The 24,080-nt window shown below is 42.1% G+C and overlaps 1 protein-coding gene across 1 annotated transcript in view; it reads left to right on the top strand.

Moving 5' to 3' along the window:
* The window catches only part of ATP8A2 (ATPase phospholipid transporting 8A2), a 1,219,142-nt gene that overhangs the window by 612,056 nt on the left and 583,006 nt on the right, over positions 1-24,080 (top strand). Inside the window, exon 25 of the mRNA XM_029602569.1 lies at positions 4,248-4,420. Within this exon, the coding sequence (XP_029458429.1) occupies positions 4,248-4,420 (173 nt within the window). The remainder of the gene's footprint in view (positions 1-4,247; positions 4,421-24,080) is intronic.

The raw sequence follows: 24,080 nt of genomic DNA, 5'->3' as shown, positions 1-24,080 counted from the left end.
CACAGTACACCTCAGTGAAGATTTGATGTCACCCTTTTGCAGCAGAGGGAGCAGCGCGCCCAGGGTTACCATCTTGAACTTTTCTTTTTGAAGGTACTTGTTGAGGGCCCGAAGGTCCAGAATGGGACGTAGCCCCCCTGATTTCTTTGGTATTAGGAAGTATCTGGAATAGAATCCTGTCCCTTGTTGACAGGGAGGGACGGGTTCTATAGCATTTGATTGTAGAAGAAGGGATACTTCTTGTTGTAATTGAGCCAACTGGCTGGTTAGACTCCATGCCTGAAGGGGCGGATCTTCAAAACTCCGCGAATAGCTTACTTTTGTTTGCGCTCCAGGCGCAAACAAAAGTAAGCTGGATTTTAGTAGATACGCGCGGAGCCGCGCGTATCTACTAAAAAACCTGGGTCGGCGCGCACAAGGCTATCAATTTTGTATAGCCGGCGCGCGCCGAGCCGCGCGGCCTACCCCCATTCCCTCCGAGGCCGCTCCGAAATCGGAGCGGCCTCGGAGGGAATCCTCTAACACCCTCCCCTAACCTTCCCCTCCCTTCCTCTACCTAACCCACCCGCCCGGCCCTGTCTAACCCCCCCCCTTACCTTTGTTGGGGGATTTACGCCTCCCGGAGGGAGGCGTAAATCCCCGCGCGCCTGCGGGCCTCCTCCGCGCCGGGCCGCGACCTGGGGGCGGGTACGGAGGGAGCGGCCACGCCCCCGGACCGCCCAGGGCCGTAGCCACGCCCCCGTACCCGCCCCCAAAACGCTGCCGACACGCCCCCAAAACGGCACGCCGACAGGGACCGCCCCCCGACACGCCCCCGACACGCCCCCCTCGGAGAACCCCGGGACTTACACGAGTCCCGGGGCTCTGCGCGCGCCGGTGGGCCTATGTAAAATAGGCCCACCGGCGCGCAGGGCCCTGCTCGCGTAAATCCGGGCGGATTTACGCGAGCAGGGCTCTGAAAATCCGCCCCTTACTGTATATGGCTAACTTTGGAGGTATATTCAATAGTGCAGCTGCACTATTGAATACAGCCGGCTATCTTAATGTTAGCTGGATAACTTTATCCGGTTAACTTTGCTATCTGGACTAACTTTATCTGGCTAACTTTAGGACAGCTCTATGGCACGACTATACTTAGCTGGATGAGTTATCCAGGTAACTGTGAATATCAGATTTAGATGGATAACTTTTCCTCTCTGAAACGACCCCTTTAGCCACTAGGGATCCTCTGTTTTTATCCATGCTCTTTTGACTTCCACTACTTTTCTTGTCTTCACTACCTCTTCTGGGAGGGCATTCCATGCATCCACCACCCTTTCCATGAAGAAACATTTCCTGACAGTTCTGAGTCTACACTCTTGGAGTTCTTTTCATGAGCCCTAGTTCTACAGCTTTCTTTCCATCAAAAGAGACTTGATTCCTAACACCTTTCAGGTAATTAAAAGTCTGTATCATGTCACTCTGGTCTCGCCTCTCCTCCAGGGTATACATATTTACGTCCTTCTGCCTATAACAGTATAGAGGAGAATACTGATGATTTACTTGAATATAACTAATGGAGCAATAATACTCGTTTTCAGACACACATTTAAAGTACTTGAGGTAGAATACCATGTAGTGTCATTTAAAGTCTGCGTTTTAGGTTTGGCAGCAAAAGATTGACCAAAGAGTCAGTTGCTTTCTGAACTGGATTTATTTCTGTATTTCTCTGCGCTCTTCTGGGAGAGAGTTCCAGAGGGCGAGTACTGCTCCCGAGATGGATCAGTTTTGGGTTCTGTTTCTTTATTTCTTTATATGATGGGATTGCCATAGAGGATCCAATTAAGAATCTTATTGGTTTGGATAGCTTGTACACTGCTAGTCTTTCATTCAGTTTGATGGGACCTTCATATTGATTGACAAGGGGATGGGGCTTAAACCAAAGCAGGTAATCTATCAGCTGTGTGGGTTAAAAAGAAAGTTAAAATGCTAAATCAGCATGAGAAAAGCTATATAAAATGTCATCTTGTTGAGAACAACATAGAATCATATTGTGCATATAATAAAAATTAGCTAAATAGTAACAAATACATATCTAAAAATATAGTAAATGAAGAAAATAAAAAATAAAAAGGAGTAATAGAAATTACAAAATAAATATATATGATGAATTGTTCAACTAATCAAAATATATATTTAAAAAATGGGAAAACACTACAACCTTTTATACATATAGCAATGGCGAGATAATCAATATTACCTTAAGAAATATTAATGCTAAAAGTAATTTTAAAAAGTGTGTAATATATAATGTAATATATAATATAAAATATGCATTTGCCTATATCAAATTAAATAAATAATAAACAATTTACACTAAATAAAAAAATTTCATATTATAAAAAATACAGTCAACTAAGCTGATGCCAGATATCATCCTTACCCTAATATAGGCTATTTTTAAAACTGACCTATTGCTAGTAAAAATGGTTTTCCAATAGCCTGGTTATTGTATTGTCTCCTTTTTGTCAGCATAATTGACAGATGCAGGCATAATTAACTGCATTATTACTTGACTAACCTCATTATGGGGGTAACTTTCTCATAAAAAGGCATTTGCCCTCTAAACATGTCATTCAACTTCATGTAGGCCTGTCCTGCCAATGAAAATCATGATCCAAAAAGGTAAGTCAGTATCTGAGTATGTTTTGGGAGCCCTGATCAGATTTTATTGAGTCACAAATTTAGTGATGAAAATACTTAAGTCCCCATTCAAATCATGAAGTTTGATGTTTTTAAATCCGTTTTTGGGTTTTTTGAAAGCTGGTTACAGATTGTGATTCCATAGTGGGCTGATCCCGAAGAATTATCCTGTCACGCCTTCCCTTTATGGATCTTGATCTTTGTGAACCAGATATTGTACTATTTCTAGTTTGTACTTTTTAAATAACAGTATTACATCCTTATATCTCTTGAATGTCAAATAAATATTTATTGTTAACCTAGAAACCTAGGAGGTATACCCTGCTTACAAATTTACAGGGTTATTCATCAAAATGTGTTATGGCGTTAATGCACATGATAAAGTGTTAACGCACATATTAACTCCATAATGCATGCGATAATCATGTTACCGCTTGGTGTGAATGCAAATTTTTTGAAGGGATGGGTTTGGGGAGGGGTTTGGGTGGGATAATTAAAATTAGGGGCAATATCACACTATGCGATAGCATAATGCATGCTCTCAATAACTACATCTTTTTTTTCCTGGTGTTCAGCTGTGTGAGATGTCTGAAATGCAATTTGTGTTAAAGATTGCATTTCTGGGAGAGGGAAAGGGAGGGAGAGAGAGAATCTCTGGGGAGGGCTTCACAGTATTCAACTATTTATATCTCTATAGGAGGGCCAGCTAATAGCTTGAGGTGAGGTGTTGGTGGTAGTTTAGAGTTTAAGTGCCAGTTTTACATGCAGAGTGAGATGTACAAACAGCACAGTACACCTCGGTGAAGATTTGACATCATTTGGAATGAGGAAAGTCTCACAAAGTTGAGATTTCTACTATGTTCTCTTGCCCTACAATACTCTCTCGCCTTAGCTTGATGGACTCTATAACAGGGTACTATCAAGTTAGGGTAAGAGAACATAGTAGAAATCTCAACTTTGTGAGACTCTCCTCACTCCAAATGATGTCAAATCTTCACCAAGATGTACTGTGCTGTTTGTACATAAGAACATAAGAAATTGCCATGCTGGTTCAGACCAAGGGTCCATCAAGCCCAGCATCCTGTTTCCAAAAGAGGCCAAACCAGGCCACAAGAACCTGGCAATTACCCAAAAACCAAGAAGATCCCATGCTACTGATGCAATTAATAGCAGTGGCTATTCCCTAAGTAAACTTGATTAATAGCAATTAATGGACTTCTCCTCCAAGAACTTATCTAAACCTTTTTTGAACCCAGCTATACTAACTCTGCATGTAAAACTGGCTCCTAAACCCTAAACTACCACCACTTCACCTTGTGCTATTAACTGGTCCTCCTATAGGGATATAAATAGTTGAATACTGTAAAGGCCTCCCCAGAGGCTCTCTCCCTCTCATCCCCCCCCCCCCCTCACCCACTAGGAGTAGTAAAAGTATTGTAGGGGAGCAAAAACTTTACTGAACCCTGTGAGTGTTATCCATGTGATATCATAGCATTTTGATGAATCTAGGGGTTAGTTGGACATAAGGGATAAAATTGACATGATTGTGTTTTTATGTGTTTTAGGCAACGAGGGAAACTTTAACTCAGCACTCTACAGACCTTGGAGATTCTCTTGGCAAAGAGAATGACCTAGCGCTGATCATTGATGGCCAGACCCTGAAATATGCTCTGTCATTTGAAGTTCGACAGTATTTCCTGGATCTAGCACTTTCATGTAAGGCTGTCATCTGTTGTAGGTAAGAAATGGACATTGGATCTTTAGAAAATAGAACAGATTTTAAATAATTTCATAATGTACTATACTCTTGCTAATTATTCTTTTTGATTACATGTATCTGAAAAATTAAAAAGGAAGTATATTTAACTCTTGGATTAAGAAAAATGAATTAAATTTCATGAAAGTAAAAGTACCATTTCAGAGATATTAGAGAGGTCTTAAAAATAGATTTAGAATATTTTTTTACTATGTGTATTTGTTTTTTCTTCTGCCATGGGTCAAAGTGTTATTTTCAACTGCATGAGACAGAGATATACAGATTTAAAAATAACATCTCAGATTATATTTTGTGATTGGAAATATAGTTGTGACATCAACGGGTCTCATATACCAGTGTGTGTATCAACTCTGTGCAATATGTATGGAGTGACCAAATCTAGAACTTAAGAGCCACAGTCAGTTCTGGTGTTCAGGATATCCACAATATACATAAGATAGATTTGTATATACTGCTTCCATTGTATGCAGATATATCTCATGCGTATTCATTATGGTTATCTGGAAAACTAGTCCTGTTTTTGGTGTTTTAGGAACAGAGTAGGCCACATCTGCAATATGTATTATTACAGTGTATACTTTGTACCAATTTCTGCTTCCTGTAGGACTTTTCTTCCCTTCTGTGCACAACCTATAGGGTTCATTTCTGGTACAACAGCAGACCCATAACAGAAATGTTACCATTCCTTTATCCATCTGGCTCCTTGTCTGTTGACCCCTTGTCAGTGCCTGTCTTGCACAAATAATTTTCTGCAGAGCTGTAGACTGATCATCTCTCATTAAGGCCAATTTTTAAAGAGAAATATGTACACATTTATTAGATATGTAGTACCAGACACAAAAAGTATTGAATTAACATGTTTGAAACTTGCGAGCAGTAGTGCCAATTGTCAAGTTTCAACACTTATCTACTGTCCATTCATGAATCTTTCATAAACAAGGCAATGGTTAGTTGTGCTGCATGTAAACAGAACTTCCACCACTTGTTATGTATATTTGCCCATGTCTACCTCACACCATAAACCTAAAAGACATAACTGTGTGTTGACCTATAGAGAGTGGACTCTTGGTCTGACTTAAGTTAAATAAGTCAGAAGATGGATTTTAAACAGTAGTTTTGAAACTAACCTCAAAGATGATATAACTTGACCACGTAGTGAATCTCAAAAAGGTATTTAATCAAAATACAAAGTTCAGGAACAGAGTAATAGTCTTTCAATAGGTGAATTCAGGAAATAACAAGTAATATTCTCATAAGACAAAATCAAGGCACAAATAAAGGCAGAGCTCTGGCTGCAGTGAAGCGTTCACAGTTGTAGTCAGTTGCCAAGACAACCAAAACGCTTCCCTGCAGAGCATATAAGGAACAAACGTAAGATGAGAATTCTAAAGAGCACAAGCCTCTTGAGAATTCTAACAGTACATAACAGCAAACAGTACATAACAGCAACATACCAGAAGGTTCAGTAGCACGCGCTTACCATTCCAACAGTCTCCCAAAAGATAAATGCATGTACTGGAACAGCAATCAGAACAGACAGCGACAAGTGTCCCTGAGATGATATGCGCGCACACACACCCCGCATGCGCACGTTCGCATGTGCGTGCACACCTCCCGACGTCAAGGACGTCAAAAGCCACGGGTCATCATAACACGCAGCGCCGGTAAACTTCCCAGACGATGTGATGATGAGCCAAACAATTACCACCCACCCGGTTCAGCGGTAAGGTCACAACACTGTGGAGTCAAATCAAAAGAGAGCTCCACAATTTCCTGAATAATCATATGTACCCCTCCCCAAAAACATTGTACCTTGGCACATTCCCACCACATATGAAGATATGTACCATGAGTCCCACATTGCCTCCAGCAAAGGGGACTAGATGAACTAAATTTAGACAAGAAAACTGGGTATCTGGATACATACTCTGTGACTTCTAGAGTTATAGGAGGCAGAAACCAGTGATCCCCCTCAACCTCTCACCAACTTAAGATGTTCATCTTTTGATAGATGTGTTTCTTGTCGAAAAGCAACCTGGCATCCTGTATATGGAGGTATTGTAAAATTATGGATCTCTTAAACAGGGAAGATATACCCCTGACATTCACAGCAATAACTTTAAATGGTTCTGCAGCCATTAAATGGTTTTTGGAATCCAATATGGCATTCTTCCAAGCATTGTGATAATTAGGATATATAGAGCTAGTTCATAAAGAGCTTGCATAGAAATATCAGAAAGGATTACATCCACAACATCCTTCACTCTGTGTGTTTCAGACTTTTATATTTTAAACCCCTTAACAAGACCACCCACTCAAATCCTAACTTCATATCCCACAACAGCCTCCTAACTGGCTTCCATATTAATTGAAAACCCATCCCCAGTAACCATACCTCGTTCCCAAAAATATCAACCTTTCCCATGCCCCCACCCTTTCCCCTCTGTCCTATCACCCAATGGTGCCCATATGAGCAACAAACCCCATTAAGCTTGGAAATTGGACCCTGATATAGACAAAAAGTTAGTTTACTACTAAAAAAAAACAAAAAACACTCAAGAAAAAGAAAAAAACATTCTGATCATCAAACACCACCAATGGGACTTTGTCTGTGAATGTGTAGAAAGTCTTATTGGTGTATGTCTTTCAGAAGTTTGTGTTCTCCACCATTTTCCAGCCAGCAGAAGCAATATCACATTTAAAAGCTTGTACTGCTGCTTTGACTGGCAAGTTTAAGATGTTATAGTGACAGCAGTCAGTGCACTTACAAATTGGTCTGTCAGACCAGAGTTAGACTCCTGCAGCTCAAGGAAAATCCTGTACTACATGTACAACCAGTAAACATGCAAAAAGATGCAGCCCCACTTCACTGCAAAACTTGTCTTCAATAGTGCAAAGTAAAATAAAAGTTTTATGAGACGGCTAGGGCACTCTACCGCTTCTTCTCCCATGAAATATCCCACTTAGCTTGGTGCCCCAAAAGCCATCCAAGGATAATGACAGCTTACAAGCAGATATTGAACCATATTTTAATCATTACCTGAAGTTGTATTGAGATAAGGTTTTCTGCTTTCAGGATTCTTGCTTTCCCACCTGCAAAACTTTGAGCACTTCACTCAGGGAGTCGAAGAAATTAAGATTTCCCCTCCCAGCTGATCTTTAAATGGGCAGGATAGAGCATTGCATATGGAATCCCCTTCTCTCTCAACAGGCGTTTCGTTTCCACAAAGCTCTATCTCTGTTTCGCCACTGACTGCGAGAAATCTTGAAAGAGAAACACCTTATTATTTCCTTGCATAAGGGTACCTTTTTCCCTAGCAGCATCCAGAATCTTTCTTTTGTCCCTAAAATTATGTAGTCGGACAATAATGGCTCATGGTCTCCCACCTGGTGCCAGCGTCGGTGCAAAAGTATAGTGCACCTGGTCCACCTTGATGTGCCTGTTTTTAACCATGAGGTCCAGGAGGGAAGTCAGCCATGTTGAAATAAAAAATACTGCATCAGATCCTTCGGCCTGCTTGGGGAGACCTACTATGTGTATGTTGTTTCTACGGCCTTGGTTTTCCAAATCTTCTTGTTGAGCTCCCAACTGGGAAAGCTTCCTTTCTAGATTATCGATCCGATGGCCATAGATGATAAATCCATCTTCTAAATTGCTCACCCAAGTCTTCACAATATCAAGCAGTTACTTCTGTTCTCATACAGAGGAAAACAGTTGGGCCATTTTATCTACAATGATTTTAAGTTTACAGTCTATTGTTGGACAAATTATCAGAGACAGACTTAAATAGCTGTCAGAGAGTTTCCGGAGATTCAGTTGGCAAGTCAGAGGTAAGATTGTCCTCGCTCTCCAATTTCAGGTCGTCCATCAGACCTACTTCCAAGTTCTCAGGAGATGAAAATCCCTCTATTTTAGAGGTTTTAGCCACATTTTCAGCCCATACCCTTAGGATGGAATGCTTAGAGAAAGCTTTGGAGCTGACTGCCATGCTCTTTAGTCAAGGAAAATGTTAGAAAAATATTCAAATATAAAGCAGCTGGTGGTAGCCCTCACAAAGTGCAGCCTCTCAGACTAGGACATCACATGACTCCCTTCAAAATGCCTTTTAACCCAGGTAAATTGCTTCTGATAATTGCTGTTTTTGAAAAATATGAGATTTATTTAAAAATGAATAATAGCACACTTATTTACAGAAGTTAATTCTGAGTAAAATTAATGACTTTATAAAAATGTCATTTTTCTGAAGAAAGGAAAATCATTTTAAACTCAACAGAATACGAAGCATAAGTTCAAAAGTCTGGAGTGCATTAATATTACAGAATTATATTTATTATGCTTTGTTTTTTTACTCTCTCAAGCTTCCTTCCTTCTTCTTGAATTTGATCCACCCTTACTCAGTGGCAAGGGGTAAACTGGAAGCTTCATATTTGTTAGTTTGCCCCATTTGCTTATCTTTACCAGGCCATTGTGTGCTGTGAACTTGGAGCCACCTTCACAATCCTAGGCACAAGATTCCCCAAATCACCCAAGAGGCACCATTCTGTCCTTTGCCTGCTGCATGCCACCGTCTCCTGGAGACTGAGGCCATTCACAACCAAGCCATAGAATTTCCAGTTCTGGCATAACAGGGGTTTCATGGTAAATGTTTATTTATTTATTTATTTATTTATTTTAAGTTTTTCTATACCGGCATTCACAATAAATATTGCATCATGTCGGTTTACAATTAACAAGTGGATAAGGAACAAGAGGCAACAAATAACATTGATCTTAGTAATAATAGAATAATGATAATAATAGTAGTAATAAAACATTAAACAAGAGGAGGCTAAGGAATGCAGTTACAATAAAACAGGGGAGTAATATAACTTGGATCGTAGAAAAGAAGCAGGGGTTTAATTGGAGAAAATCAATGCCAGTCATTGTGCTTAAAGCAATGATGAATAGCCCTTATGAGGTAGGGATATTAATTACCATTGTAAGGGCAAAGTCTGATTTATTGTAAGATAATGGATTAGGTTCAGTTTGGTTCAGGAAATGCTTTCAAGAATAGCCACGTTTTAAGTCTTTTCCTAAATGTGGGAAGGCAGGGTTCCTGTCGCAAATGTGGTGGGATGGAGTTCCACAGTGTTGGTCCTGCAGTGGAGAAAGCCCTGTCTCTGGCGGTTATGTGCTTCATGGATTTAGAGTGTGGTACTTGTAAGGTTTCTCTATAGGACTCTCTGATTGGTCTTTTGGATGTGAATTTTTTGAAAGGAATTTGAAGGTTGAGCTGAGAGTGTAGATGTATTGATTTGTAGATAGTGGTTATGGACTTATATATGATTCTGTAGTGAATTGGCAGCCAGTGCAGGTCTTTGAGGATTGGTGATATGTGGTCTCTTCTCCGTGTGTTAGTTAATATTCTAGCAGCCGTGTTTTGGACCATCTGAAGGGGTTTAGTGTGAGATGATGGAAGGCCTAATAGCAAAGAGTTGCAGTAATCTAGTTTGGCAAAAATTATTGATTGTAGAATAGTTCTGTAGTCATGAAAATGGAAGAGTGGTCTTATTCTTTTTAAGACTTGGAGTTTATAGAAGCAGTCCTTAGTAGTTAGATTTATGAATGCTTTTAGGTTTAACCTGTTATCCATGATAGCTCCCAAATTTCTTACTTGTGTAGTTTGTAAATTGGATGGAGGATTTGTGTTGATGTTGCTGTTTTCAGATGAAATTAGGATGAGTTCGCTTTTTGAAGAGTTTAGTATTAGATTAAGGTTTGAGAGGAGTCCATCAATTTTTAGAAGACAAGTTTCCCAGAATTCTAGGGTTTTGGAGTAGGATTCTTTGACGGGGATGACTATCTGGACGTCATCTGCATACAGATGGTTTAAATTAGTTAGCAGTTGGCAAAGCGGGAGCAAGTAGATATTAAAGAGCATTGTGAAAGGGAGGAGCCCTGTGGAACTCCCGTAGATGAAGCGTAATGTTGAGATTCTTTGTTGTGAATTTTTACTTTGTATGTTCTGTTCTCTAAGAACGATTTGAACCATGATAGTGCTGTTCCTGTTATTCCGATGTTTGATAGTTGAATTAGTAGGGTGGAGTGGTTTACCGTATCAAAGGCAGCTGAGAGGTCTAGGAGGATCAGTAAATAAGTATGACCTTTATCCAGGCCCATGATGAGGTAGTCGGTCAGGGAAATTAGTAGTGATTCCGTGCTTAAGGCTTTTCTGAAGCCATATTGAGATGGGAATAGAATTTTATGTTCCTCGAGGTAGTCTGAGAGTCTGGAGTTAACTAATTTTTCCATTACCTTAGCTATGAAAGGGAGATTTGATATAGGACGAAAATTGGTAGGATCATTAGGATTTAAGTTGGGTTTTTTTATGAGTGGTTTGATGGATGCAATTTTCAGGTCTTCCGGGTAGATTCCTTGTGCTAAGGAGCAGTTAATAATGTCTGTTAGAGCATTGGAGATTGTGTCTGGTATTAGCAGGAGAAGTTTGGAGGGGATGTGGTCTAAAGGGTGAGATGAAGGTTTCATTTTCTTAAGTGTAGAGAGTATCTCCGAAGTAGTGATGGGTTCGAAGGATTATAGAGTTATATTTTTGTTGTGGTGGAAGTATGTGTTGGATTGTGTTGAAGTGTTGGTTCTCAGCTGTGTTATTAGGTTGGAGATTTTGTTGCTAAAGAAGAGGGCCAATTCCTCTGCTTTTTCTTGAGCTAGGTTGGCCGGGATGTCAGGATTCATGGTTTGAGTTAAATTAGATACATAGGTAAAGAGGGCTTTGGAATCAAAGATAATGTGGTGGATCTTTTGTGCAAAGAAGTCCCTTTTTGTTTTTAATGTAGTGCTTTTGTATTGGTGGAGTGCGAACTTGTAGGCAGAGAGGGATGACTGTGTTGGTGTTTTCCGCCATTTGCTTTCCTTCTGTCGGAGGGAGTGTTTAAGTTTTTGGAGTTCTTCTTTAAACCAAGGTTGTCTTTTGGAGGAGTTATGTTCGAGTTTTTTTGTTGCCAGAGGACAGAGATTGTTGGCTACTGTTTCTGTTATCGTGGACCAAGAGTGGAGGGCTGAATTGGGTGAAGAGATGTCTATGAGTGGGAGTTCTGGGCTAAGATGATTGTGTAATTCCTCAGATGAGCAAGATTTCCTGTATATGAATTCAGGTTGTGGGATAGGTTTTTTGCTTATTTGTTCTAGCAAAAAGGCGGAAGATATTAAGGTATGGTCAGACCAGGGAACAGGTTGGCATTTGGGTAGAGTAGGGTGAGAGATGCTAGAGTTTACAAAAATTAGGTCCAGGGTGTGACCTGCTCTGTGGGTAGGTTTGTTTATGATCTGTTTGAACCCTATGGCCGACATGGCGGTTAGGAAGGATTTCCAATTGGTTGAGAGAATGGGGTCGTCGACGTGTAAGTTGAAATCTCCCAGTATTATAGCGGGATGCTCCAGATTTATGTATGTTGTTGTTAATTCTAGAATGGGTGATGCATCTGATTCTAGAAGGCCTGGAGGAGCATAGATTAGAAGGATTTGCAGATTGTCCGATTTGAATAGGCCTGTTTCTATTTTTGATGGAGAGTTAATAGGGAATTGTGTGATTTTTAGCTCTTTTTTGGCTGCTAGGAGGATACCTCCGCCCCTTTTCTTCTTTCTAGGGATAGAGAAGATATCGTAGATTTGAGTTGGAAGTTGGTTTAGTAGAGCGGTGTCCGTGTGTTTAAGCCATGTTTCCGTTATGGCGCAGAAATCAGGATTTTTGTCCAAGAGCATGTCATTGAGAATTAGTGTTTTCTTGGAGAGTGATTGTGCGTTGAATAGTATCAAAGAGAAAAGAGCTAAGCCTAACGTTTGGGTAAACGGGGAAATCATGATGGGGATGAGGGATTTGTAGGTGGGTGGGCGTGAGATCAAAGATTGTTTTGCTGTGAGAAAGGTTCTGTGCTGGAGGATTGGAATTGGGAGCCCTGTGTGCATTGTGGTCTGCTGTATGAAGAATGGAGGAGTGGTTGCTGGATGAAGATTGGATGAGAGGTTGCTAGATGGAGGATGGAAGAGTGCCTGCTGGATGATGATTGGATGAGAGGTTGCTGGATGATGATTGGATGAGAGGTTGCTGGATGGAGGAGTGGTTGCTGGATGAAGATTGGATGAGAGGTTGCTGGATGGAGGATGGAAGAGTGCCTGCTGGATGATGATTGGATGAGAGGTTGCTGGATGATGATTGGATGAGAGGTTGCTGGATGGAGGATGGAAGAGTGTCTGCTGGATGAAGATTGGATGCGATGAAGATATAGCTGTGGTGTGTTTGATTGTATCTGGGGGCATCGTCCTGATCTAGAAGACTTTAGACAGAATTCTAGAGGTACTGGAGTGCATTATCGTTTGGCTCTGGGACGCTCCAAGGGGCGCGCTAAGGGGCAGGCCCCTTAGGTCGCGCTCCTTCGGGCGCGCGACGCCCGGTGCGCGATGCCCCGGGAAGGGACGTCGATTTAAAGGGCCTGGAGCACTGCTTTGATAGGCTGGCTGGGTTGGGGTGGGAGCGGTTAGACTCACCACGTGTTCAGCCGCGTTTCACTTCCCTTCTCTTTTTCCCTTCTCGTTTTGGTTTTGTGTTTCCCTGGAATTGCTGGTGCTGCTGGCTCCCTGTTTTGGGGTGAGCGGGCTCTTGCTCCGAATGAGCAGCGCCGATCGCACGAGCCCCCGCAGCGAAGGAGGTGAGAGGGAGGGCGAGTTGAGTCGCGGTAAAAGAGGGAGTCCCCGGGAAGCAACGGCGATTTAAAGGGCCTGGAGCACTGCTTTGATAGGCTGGCTGGGTTGGGGTGGGAGCGGTTAGTTATTTGAAACTCCCTCTACTGGACAGCAGGTAGAAGTGTTCCACAGTTAGCAGCAGCTGGCACTGAAGGGGTTAACCTCAGCCAAAAGCAGTTGATGACATGACTGCTGCAGTTATCTGAATACAGTGTCAGTTAGAAACTGTGAGAAAGGTGAGGGTTGGTTGGCAGAGAGAGAGAGAGATCCGGTCAGAGTTGGACTGCCAGAGTTACTTGAACTGTTACTGTTGAAGTTAGAGCAGCGTTTAGTCTGCAGTTAAGTTCAACAGGAAGAAAAAGATTATGTAATCCCTTTTATTTTTTCCTGCTTGCTGCAATGTAGATTTTTGTGCTTTTATTTTCATTCACTGTTCCTCCTGGTTAATAATAAATTCATTAGTTCATTACCTCTGTGATTGAGAATAATTTGAAATCCCAGGTAAGTGAGAAGAAGGGTAATTCCTGTGTTTTGAATGTGTGGTCTGTGAGCATTCCTCTAGGATATATGAGACACCAAATTTGTAGAGTCACAGTACCTCAAGGAACAAATGACTCAGGGAATAACTTTGTCCAAAAGCAAGTTGATCCTAGTTGATGAATGTGAGATTGCTAGATGAGACTTACACAGGGCCTGCTGGGACCCCCAGGTGGCCACAGGTTAAAAAGCCTTTTTAGGAAATATCGGGGGAAATGCGAAGATGTTACGCGAAATCTATATTTTCAAAATTAATCATTTTCCTTATGATCACTGTATTTGCTGGATCATCATAAATGTTATGCCCATCACTGTGACTTATTGCTCAGAAAAATGGCTTTAGTAGGGCACTTTTGGCTTTTTATGAGAGATTTATAGGTCTCAGATCAGTCTTTTTATGGTGCCAATTCCTGATTGAATCCTACGTTGCTTAATTTGGCATAGCAGTAAGTCTAGGTTTTAAACTAATCTATAAAGATCTCTTATTTTATATGGAAAGTCTGTAACCTACTTATGTGCCAAATAGTAAATATTTTCACTGTGCAGTGCTGCAGAATGGTTAATAGAAGTGGAAAATTCTGATATATTTGGAGGAAAATGCTAGTCATATCACACTCTAGCCACCTTTGCCTTTTCCATCCCCTTGCTGACTAATCCATGTGCTAGTAATGTTGAACGAGAATCTTTGTGTCAGTATGGTCATTAGTGGAAGGGAATGTTGAACGCTAAGGGTAAAGTGTACAAAATGAACTGGCATAAACCTTAAATATGTAGGCCCTTAAGTCTAGTTGCTGATAGCAGCCCCAAAGTTGTTATACTGTGGAATAGATAGGAATGTATTACTTATTGAAGCAAAGAGTGTCATTTTGATTTTAACTAGATCCTATTTCTGTCATGAAAATTGCAACATGTTTCTGATTCAAATAAGATGCAAACTAGTTCTAACATTAATTGGTCCCAAAGAACCTTATGGATGTGATCCATTTTGCTGTGTACACATCTGACATTTTCCCTTTTCTATGGACCTACTGAATTATCAATGTCTATTCCTTGTGCTGCTTTTGAGAACTCATGACAGCCCCATACTTATCGTATGACTTTGAGAATCATGAGGGATTGACCTTTTTTACATAATATTCACCATTTCTATAGCAGTAGTAGACTTCAGTGCTAATATAGTTTTAATTTTTCTATATAGCTGAAAAAGGAAATTCTAGATTTCACTCCAGTTTAGTGAAACTTTCCTCATAAACCTTGTCATATTTTAAAACCAGATTGCATGCCATTTAACTAGATATGTCTATTTTTATTTATTTATTTTTAATTTTTATAGACCGAAGTTCTTGTAGGAACTACAAATCAATCCGGTTTACATACAACTTTTAAATGCCCAAAAAGAGTAGTGGGCTTTACATAGAACAGTTGAACAATAAAACAGGTAACAATAGAACTAACAATAAATTATGGAACAAATAGAATAGATAACCAATTAAACATAGTAATGTAGTAATAAATATTATATAGAAAAAAAATATAAAAGAGATAGAGTAAATGGAGTGTGAGTAAAGTATAAATACAAAGATGAAAGAGCTCAAAAATTAAGGTACAGTTGAAAAAAATTGAAATAGGAAAAAACAGTGAGATAACCCATGATTTGGGTTAAAAGACTTGATTAGGTAGCATTAGATATCTGGGAAGGCTTGACGGAAAAGCCATGTTTTTAGCTTTTTTTTGAACTCCTGATGACTTGGTTCTAGTCTTAGATCTGGGGGGAGCGCATTCCATTGGTGGGGGCCTCCTGAAGATAGTGCTCTTTTGCTCAGTGATGATTTTACCTGAGGGGCTTGCAATGTGCCTTTGTATGCGCTTCTAATTGGTCTGGATGAAGTATGAGGTTGGAGTTGGGTGCTTAATATGATCGGAGCAAGATTGTATGTTGCTTTGTGAATAATTGTGAGCACTTTATAGAGGATCCTGTGGTTAATAGGAAGCCAATGTAGGTTACGAAGGATTGGAGTGATGTGATCTCTTTTATTAGAGTTTGTAAGTATTCTGGCAGCGGCGTTTTGATATAATATATATATAATATATATTATATAATATATATATATATAATATATATAATATAATATATATTATATAATATATATATATATATATATAATATCAATATATAATATATATTGATATAATATATATATATATATATATATATTGTCTAATATAAATAGCATGGTTTATGAGAAACAGCATTCTACATTATTGTATTTCTCCTTAGTCAAAGAAATATGAAGACGTTCTTTCCTTGTTTTTCAAGGATTCTAGTAACTTGTGACAATAGAATATGATTAGTTTGAAATCCAAATGACTAAGTTTCAGTAAGATGCATTTTTTTGTGAGTTTTAAAGTTAAATCATTTCTAAGTTTTATTATTCATCTGTCCACAAAACTTTGCAAAAATCAGCAGAGACATCTGGTGAATGACTTCTGTTCGTTCTTTCTTAATCTCTTTCTTGAGATTTGACAGCCTCTCTGTCTCTAGTATTGTTATAGTTCATTCTGATATAGCAGTTAGTGAAGTTTAGAAAGTCTCCATGTATTCCAGTTGCATATGTTAGTCACCAGAGAAATGTAAATATGAACATTCACTTGTGTTTTAAGCAACAAGAAAGTTCTCGTAGACCCTGTCAACTGCTTATTCTGTACTGCCATATTTCTGAAGACTTATATTGTTCATGTGCAAGGATTCTGTTCCACAGGCTAAGAAAATTAAAGAAAAGACATGGAGGGAGAGGGTGGAGAGTGAAGTGGATTGATATAGGTGTTTAATGATTATCTTAATTTAAGTTGTTACTATTGTGAGAGTCCACTATTATATGCAGTTTAAACTCTTGGCACAAAATTCTGTCCAACTGGTATAGATATCCTATATACATTGCTCTTACAAAGCAAGAATGTTTACAATTGACAATAAGTGTTCTTATATCAGATGACATCAGAACACAATGTCAAATAATCTGCATCAAGTGATGGTTACAACCCAAAACAACAGTGGGATGACAACATTGTGGTTCCAAGGAGGCATGCGGTAATCTGCATGGAGCAGCAGTTATAAACCTAAACTGCAGTGGTACAAAAACATTGAGCTTCCAAGAGGGATGGCATGATGTGCATGGAGGGAGCATGGTTTAGACCTGGATTTCTGTGAGCATTGGAAGGCAAGATATTTTTACAGCAACCTCTCTAACTTTTGTGGCTATGGGGATTATTGCAAAATTTAATAGAACTTGGAAGGGGTCTGGATGTTGCAATGGCTATTAGTCTTGTTGGAGGTAGGTTTGGGGATGGAAGGTATCCTGTTAGCAGAGCTAATAGATTTTTGCCATTCTTGGCACAGAAGTGAAGGGCAGTGATGTAAGGCAATTTGCATATAATAACTTATATAAACTGTACCCTTTAAGAAGGATCTGAGTTTATCAGAAAATAATACAATTCCATTTGTCTCAGATAATAGGTGTTTTATTAGAAATTTCTTTAGGGCTAACTGTTGCGCTGGAGGTGGACCCTTGGCCTGGTGCAGGATTGGTACTGTTAGAATCTGCTCCTCCAGAGGGGAACATAAGAACATAAGAACATAAGAAATTGCCATGCTGGGTCAGACCAAGGGTCCATCAAGCCCAGCATCCTGTTTCCAACAGAGGCCAAAACCAGGCCACAAGAACCTGGCAATTACCCAAACACTAAGAAGATCCCATGCTACTGATGCAATCAATAGCAGTGGCTATTCCCTAAGTAAAATTGATTAATAGCCATTAATGGACTTCTCCTCCAAGAACTTATCCAAACCTTTTTTGAATCCAGCTACACTAACTGCACTAACCACATCCTCTGGCAACAAATTCCAGAGCTTTATTGTGCGTTAAGTGAAAAATAATTTTCTCCGATTAGTCTTAAATGTGCTACTTGCTAACTTCATGGAATGCCCCCTAGTCCTTCTATTATTCGAAAGTGAAAATAACCGAGTCACATCTACTCGTTCAAGACCTCTCATGATCTTAAAGACCTCTATCATATCCCCCCTCAGCTGTCTCTTCTCCAAGCTGAACAGCCCTAACCTCTTCAGCCTTTCCTCATAGGGGAGCTGTTCCATCCCCTTTATCATTTTGGTTGCCCTTCTCTGTACCTTCTCCATCGCAACTATATCTTTTTTGAGATGCGGCGACCAGAATTGTACACAATATTCAAGGTGTGGTCTCACCATGGAGCGATATAGAGGCATTATGACATTTTCCATTCTATTAACCATTCCCTTCCTAATAATTCCTAACATTCTATTTGCTTTTTTGACTGCCGCAGCACACTGAGCCGTCGATTTTAAAGTATTATCCACTATGATTCCTAGATCTTTTTCCTGGGTGGTAGCTCCTAATATGGAACCTAACATCGTGTAACTACAGCAACGGTTATTTTTCCCTATATGCAACACCTTGCACTTGTCCACATTAAATGTCATCTGCCATTTGGATGCCCAATCTTCAAGTCTTGCAAGGTCCTCCTGCAATGTATCACAGTCTGCTTGTGATTTAACTACTCTGAATAATTTTGTATCATCTGCAAATTTGATAACCTCACTTGTCGTATTCCTTTCCAGATCATTTATATAAATATTGAAAAGCACCGGTCCAAGTACAGATCCCTGAGGCACTCCACTGTTTACCCTTTTCCACTGAGAAAATTGACCATTTAATCCTATTCTCTGTTTCCTGTCTTTTAACCAGCTTGTAATCCACGAAAGGACATCGCCTCCTATCCCATGACTTTTTAGTTTTCATAGAAGCCTCTCATGAGGGACTTTGTCAAACGCCTTCTGAAAATCCAAACAGACTACATCTGCTGGTTCACCTTTATCCACATGTTTATTAACCCCTTCAAAAAAATGAAGCAGATTTGTTGGGCAGGAGGAGTTAGCAATCTGTTAGGTTTCAGCTCCCAAGTTAGGAGGAGTTAGTAATATGTTGCTAGCTCCTCCCCTCCTCCAGAGGGGAGGAGCTAGCAACCTGTTAAAATCTGCTATGCTGATGGAAGGAGTAAGCAGATGGGAGTTAGCGATCTGTTGTATATCTGCTGCTGGATACTCCTGTAGGGGAAGGAGACAGCAATCTGTTATGAGTCACCGTGCGGTCGTAGCAATCAGTTATGGACTGGCTCCCGTGGAAGGAGGAGTTTGGCAATCTGATATGCTCCGTAGGCGGAACTAGTAATCTTATTATGATATGGACTGCGGGGTTGGCAATCTGTACCAGCGGAGTACTAGAGAGGGTTATCAGCTGGAAAGGAATGTAAATAGGTGAATCCTTGGGCCGACGGCAGATGACAGCGCTCCCAGGAGGATATCCTGAGAGGGACGACCGGCTAGGCTTGGGTATGGAGACAGGCACAGATAGTTCTTTTATTAGACAGGTTAGTAGAACCACCAGAGGTGGCAGTAGTGAGCTGATATGCCTGGTAAGGCTGAAGTCTCTCAGATACTGAAACTGCAATCCCAGGGTGCTGAGCTGTAGAGAGACTATAGATAGTGAGTAGACAGGGTATGCTGTAATCATAGCCAATAATAGATGACAGTCTCACTTAGATTCTTAAAAAGGCTCAGTAGCTGGAAAGAGTTAGGCTCTCGAGGAGCGAGTACCTGGTTCCAGGGAAAGCTCTGAGAGAGCGGTGGTAACTCACGAATGTCCGTATCTGTGATAGCTTCCAGGCAGTAGAGAATCTTCAGTGTCTTCAGGAACATGGGCCCTCGAGGAGCGAGTACCGGTTCCTATCTGCAATCTGAAATAGAGAAAAGAGAGTGAGGCCCCGAGGAGTGGGTACCTCTGATAAGTCTGAGGAGGCAGAGTAGTTTGGAACGAATCCCTTTGCTAACTCAGTTAGTTAGCGAATGTGAAGACCTTTTATGTTGGAAGTGGATGACATCAATACAGGGGGACGCCTCTGAGGTTCGCACCCTTGCTGGAACATACTTCGGAGCGCGAGCGCCCTACATCATCAGGAACATGGCGGATTCGCAGCGCGAGCCGGTCCGGGGACGCCGGGGAGAAGCAGCATGGAGATGCTGCGGCAGCAAGCCGTCCATCAGTTCCGAAGAGAATCGCCACAGAGGAAGAGAGGGTGGAGCGAGGGTGTAGAGCAGCCACGAACGCAACAGTACCCCCTTCAAAGGGCGATCTCCTCTTCAGGTACCAGGTTTAGGTTTCAAAGGATGCGTGAGATGGAACTGATAAAGCATCTCTTTATCCAAGATATTGGTCTGAGGCTCCCAAGAACTTTCTTCGGGATCGAAGCCTTCCCATTTCAGAAGGTATTCAAAATTCTTGCCTCTTTTACGAACATCCAAAACCTCTTCGACCTTGTATTCTAAATCATCTTCAGCATTGATGACGGTAGGTTCTTGAGATTTTGAGGAAAATTCGCTGAGTATGAGTGGTTTCAAAAGAGAAACGTGATGTTATCGCTCTGCTCCCCCAGAGGAGGGGAGCTAGCAATCTGTTATAGCTCACCCCACCAGGAGGGTGGAGTTTCCAATCTGTCAGAGTTTCTGCTAGGAATTGGCAGACTGTTATAGGTTAGGACTGCTGCGTAGCAATCTGTTATAGGAGCTGCTATGGAGTTGCTCCCCAGGGGGGAGAGGTCAGCAACCAGCTAAGATCTGTTCTTCCAGAGAGGAGGAGCTAGTATCTGTTATGGATCTCCGCACAGAGTGGCAAGCTGATATACGAGAGTTTCCCTGAAGAGAGGTGTTGGCCATCTGTATGGTTCCTGCTAAGAAATAGCAATTGGTTATGATACAGTTCCTGAGGATGGAGATGTTAGCAACAGTTGAGGGTAGACTGCAAGGTAGCAGTTTGTTGTACTCAGCTCTTGAAGTGTGAGAGATGAGCACTCTAATGTAGAATGGTGAATCCTTGGGCTGATGGCAGATCTCCGTACCTGCAATAGCGTCTTAGACTGAAGAAAATCTTCAGAGTTCTAGGAACATGGGCCCTCGAGGAGCGAGTACCGGTTCCTATATGCAACTGGAATAGAAACTCACAATGTTCACGTCTGCGATCGCTTCCAGGCAGTATGGAGTCTTCTGAGCATTCAGGGATGTAGGCCCTCGAGGAGCGAGTACCGGATCCCATCTTAGCAATCTGAAACAGGAGGAGAGAGCGGGTACCCCTGGTAAGTTCGAAGAGGCAGAGCAGCGGAGAATGAAGCGGGTCGAGATGATCCCCGCAATCAATCCCTTGCTAACTCGATTCATAAGCATAAGCAAAGACCTTTTATGTTGGAAGCGGATGATGTCACTATGGGGGTACGCCCCCGAGGTTCGCGCCCTTGCTGGTACAAACTTCAGAGCGTGCGCGCACCCTACGTCAACAGGAATATGGCGGATCTGCAGCGTCAGGCCAGCCCGGGGTCTTCGGGAAGAAATGGCGAGGAGAAGCCACGGCAGCAACTGTTCATCAGATCCGAAGAGAGGGTGGAGCGAGGGCAAGAGCAGGCACGAACGCAACACATGGAAGGCATTATGAATGTTGAGTCCAGGTGGGTAACTTCAGATGATAAGTGACGTTTCCAATATATTGAAGGACTGGAAATGGTCCCACGTAGCGCGGAGCAAACCGAGAAGAGGGTAGTTTGAATCTGAGGTTCTTGGTTGACAACCAGACCTTCTCTCCTGGCTTGAAGACTGGAGCTTGCGCATGGTGTGCATCATAGTATTTCTTAGCATGATCGCTTGCTTTGATTAGCATATCCTTAGTCTGAGTCCATAGTTTATGGATATCATCAGCAGTGGTTTGAGCTGCTGGGGACATCACTGAGAGCTTCAGTGGCAGTGGCGTTGTTGGGGAACGTCCAAAAACCACTTCAAAAGGTGACTTTCCAGTAGATGTAGCTGGATGAGAGTTGATTGCAAATTCAGCCCATGGAAGCAATTTGGCCCAATTGTTCTGTCCGGACGTGACATAGGCTCGAATAAACTGCTTCATCATCCGATTCATCTGTTCTGTCTGGCCATTCGACTGTGGATGGTAGGCCGAAGTATAGTCTAGAGCGATGTCAAATAGTTTACACAAGGCCCTCCAGAATCGTGCCGTGAACTGAGATCCACGGTCGGACACGATGTGTAAAGGTAGACCATGGAGACGGAATATGTGTTGTATAAAAGGTTTGGTGAGTTCCAATGTAGACGGTATGCCCAGAAGCACCACAAAGTGTGCCATCTTGCTGAATCGATCCACTGTCACCCAGATGGTGTTCATCCCTCCGGATGTGGGTAGATCGACTACGAAGTCCGTAGCGATGTGCGACCAAGGCCGATCTGGAACTGGCAGAGGTTGCATCTGACCCCAAGGTTGTCCCGAAGTAGTTTTGCTTTTAGCACAGTTGGTGCAGAATGCCACATAGGAGTATGTATCCTTCTTGATTGTAGGCCACCAATACAGTTCTTGTATTTTGAGCAAAGTTCGACGTTGGCCAGGATGGCCAGCCAACTTGGAATCGTGCACCCAAAAAAGCACTTTCTTCCTAAGATGCTTTGGAACAACAGTCTTACCAACGGGTATAGACTGGGTAGTAGCCAAAATGATTTTCTTTGAATCAGTGATGTCTTGTGGCTCATCAGGCATATCTTCCCCCATTGTCCTCTCGTCAAGGTCAGAGGAAGGATCCATTCCTTCTTCAGGTAGAACCGTATTAGTTCCTGAACCCATGGTATTCTCACAGGACCCATGTTGAGGAAGGACCTCAATCACCTCTTCGAAAGATCCATCTCGAGAGGATGCTTCCTGGGGCAGCAGCTCTGGCCCCGCTGGGGTAGTAGACATACAGTTAACAGGCGAGACTTCCTTGAAGCATTTCTTATGACAATCTGGGCCCCATCATGAAAGATCCAGGGATGCCCAGTCAAATTGGGGTTGGTGCACTTGTAGCCAAGGTAACCCCAGAACGATAGGATGCATGGTTTTCTCCAGTACAAAGAAGGAGATTATCTCTGTATGGAGTGCTCCAGTGTGAAGCGTAACTGGTACGGTCTCACAAGTCACGTCTCCCGGCAAGGGCTCCTCATGAATGGAAGACAACAGTAGTAGATCTTTTAGTTTGATGAGAGGAATCCTCAAATATTCCACTAAACTTCTAATAATGAAGTTGCCTCCTGCCCCTGAGTCCACCAGGGCAGGGGTCCGAACCGTGACTGGGCCATAGGTCAGGGAGACTGGGAGAGAGAGCGAAGGAGAGGATGCGGTAAGTCCCAAGAACAGACTTTCCGCCGGACTAGAATTCTTCCGTTTCCCGGGCAAAATGGGACACATAGAGACATCATGGCCGGGCTGACCACAGTACATGCACAGGCCGCGTTTCTTCTGGAATCTTCTCTCTTTAGTGGTCAAGTGACCATGACTGAGTTGCATCGGTTCCTCTTTATCAACAGCAGGACTTGCTGGACCCATGTGAAGTGCAGGTTTACTGGCCTGTTTCAACCCAGGTAACACCTTAGGCCGGAGTTCCTTCACCTTGTCTCGGAGCCGACAATCAATCCGAGTAGCTAAGATTATCAATTCTTCCAGCGAGTCCGGTGTCTGACGAGCAGCCAGCTCGTTTTTCACGCGGGTATCCAGGCCTCTGCAGAAGAGAGTCTTGAGACATCTGGGGTCCCAGCGAAGTTCCGCTGCAAGAGTCTTAAATTTTATGGCAAATTCAGCCAGGGATCTGTTGCCTTGCTTCAAGTCCACTAAAGCAAACCCGGCAACAGACATACGAGCAGGGTCATCAAAAACAGATTTAAACAAGTCCATAAATCCTTCTATGTCCTGCAAAATAGGGTCCTTGCATTCCCACAAGGTAGATGCCCACGACAAGGCTCTCCCATCCAAGTATGACAGGATGTAGCTGGACTTAGAGAGGCCCGTGGGAAACAATGAAGGTTGTAAGGTGAAATGTAAGCTGCACTGATTCAAAAAGCCGAGAGTCTTCTGGAGTTCTCCGGAGAATCGAATAGGCGCCGCCAGTGGAACAGCTGCCTTTAAAGTTACCTCCTGTAACTGACCTTCTTGTGTAGACGCTGTGCCTTGTATCTTCTGTGTATGAAGCTGATGAAATGCTGCAGTAAGTTTCTCCAAGGTTTCTTGCTGTTCTGAGATGCGTTGAGCTAGGCCCAGTATAGCCTGAAAAGCAGAGAGGTGTGCCGGGTCCATGGGTTACTGGCATCCCATACCTTAAGCTGGATTCCAGGAGTACTGCTTCTCCAATTTTAAAGCCGGATTCACTGGAGTTAACAATCTGTTAGAATCTGCTCCTCTAGAGAGG

This window comes from Rhinatrema bivittatum, chromosome 5 (assembly GCF_901001135.1).
Source record: "Rhinatrema bivittatum chromosome 5, aRhiBiv1.1, whole genome shotgun sequence".
Taxonomy (NCBI): domain Eukaryota; kingdom Metazoa; phylum Chordata; class Amphibia; order Gymnophiona; family Rhinatrematidae; genus Rhinatrema; species Rhinatrema bivittatum.
This window is presented reverse-complemented; position numbering and strand designations above follow the sequence as displayed.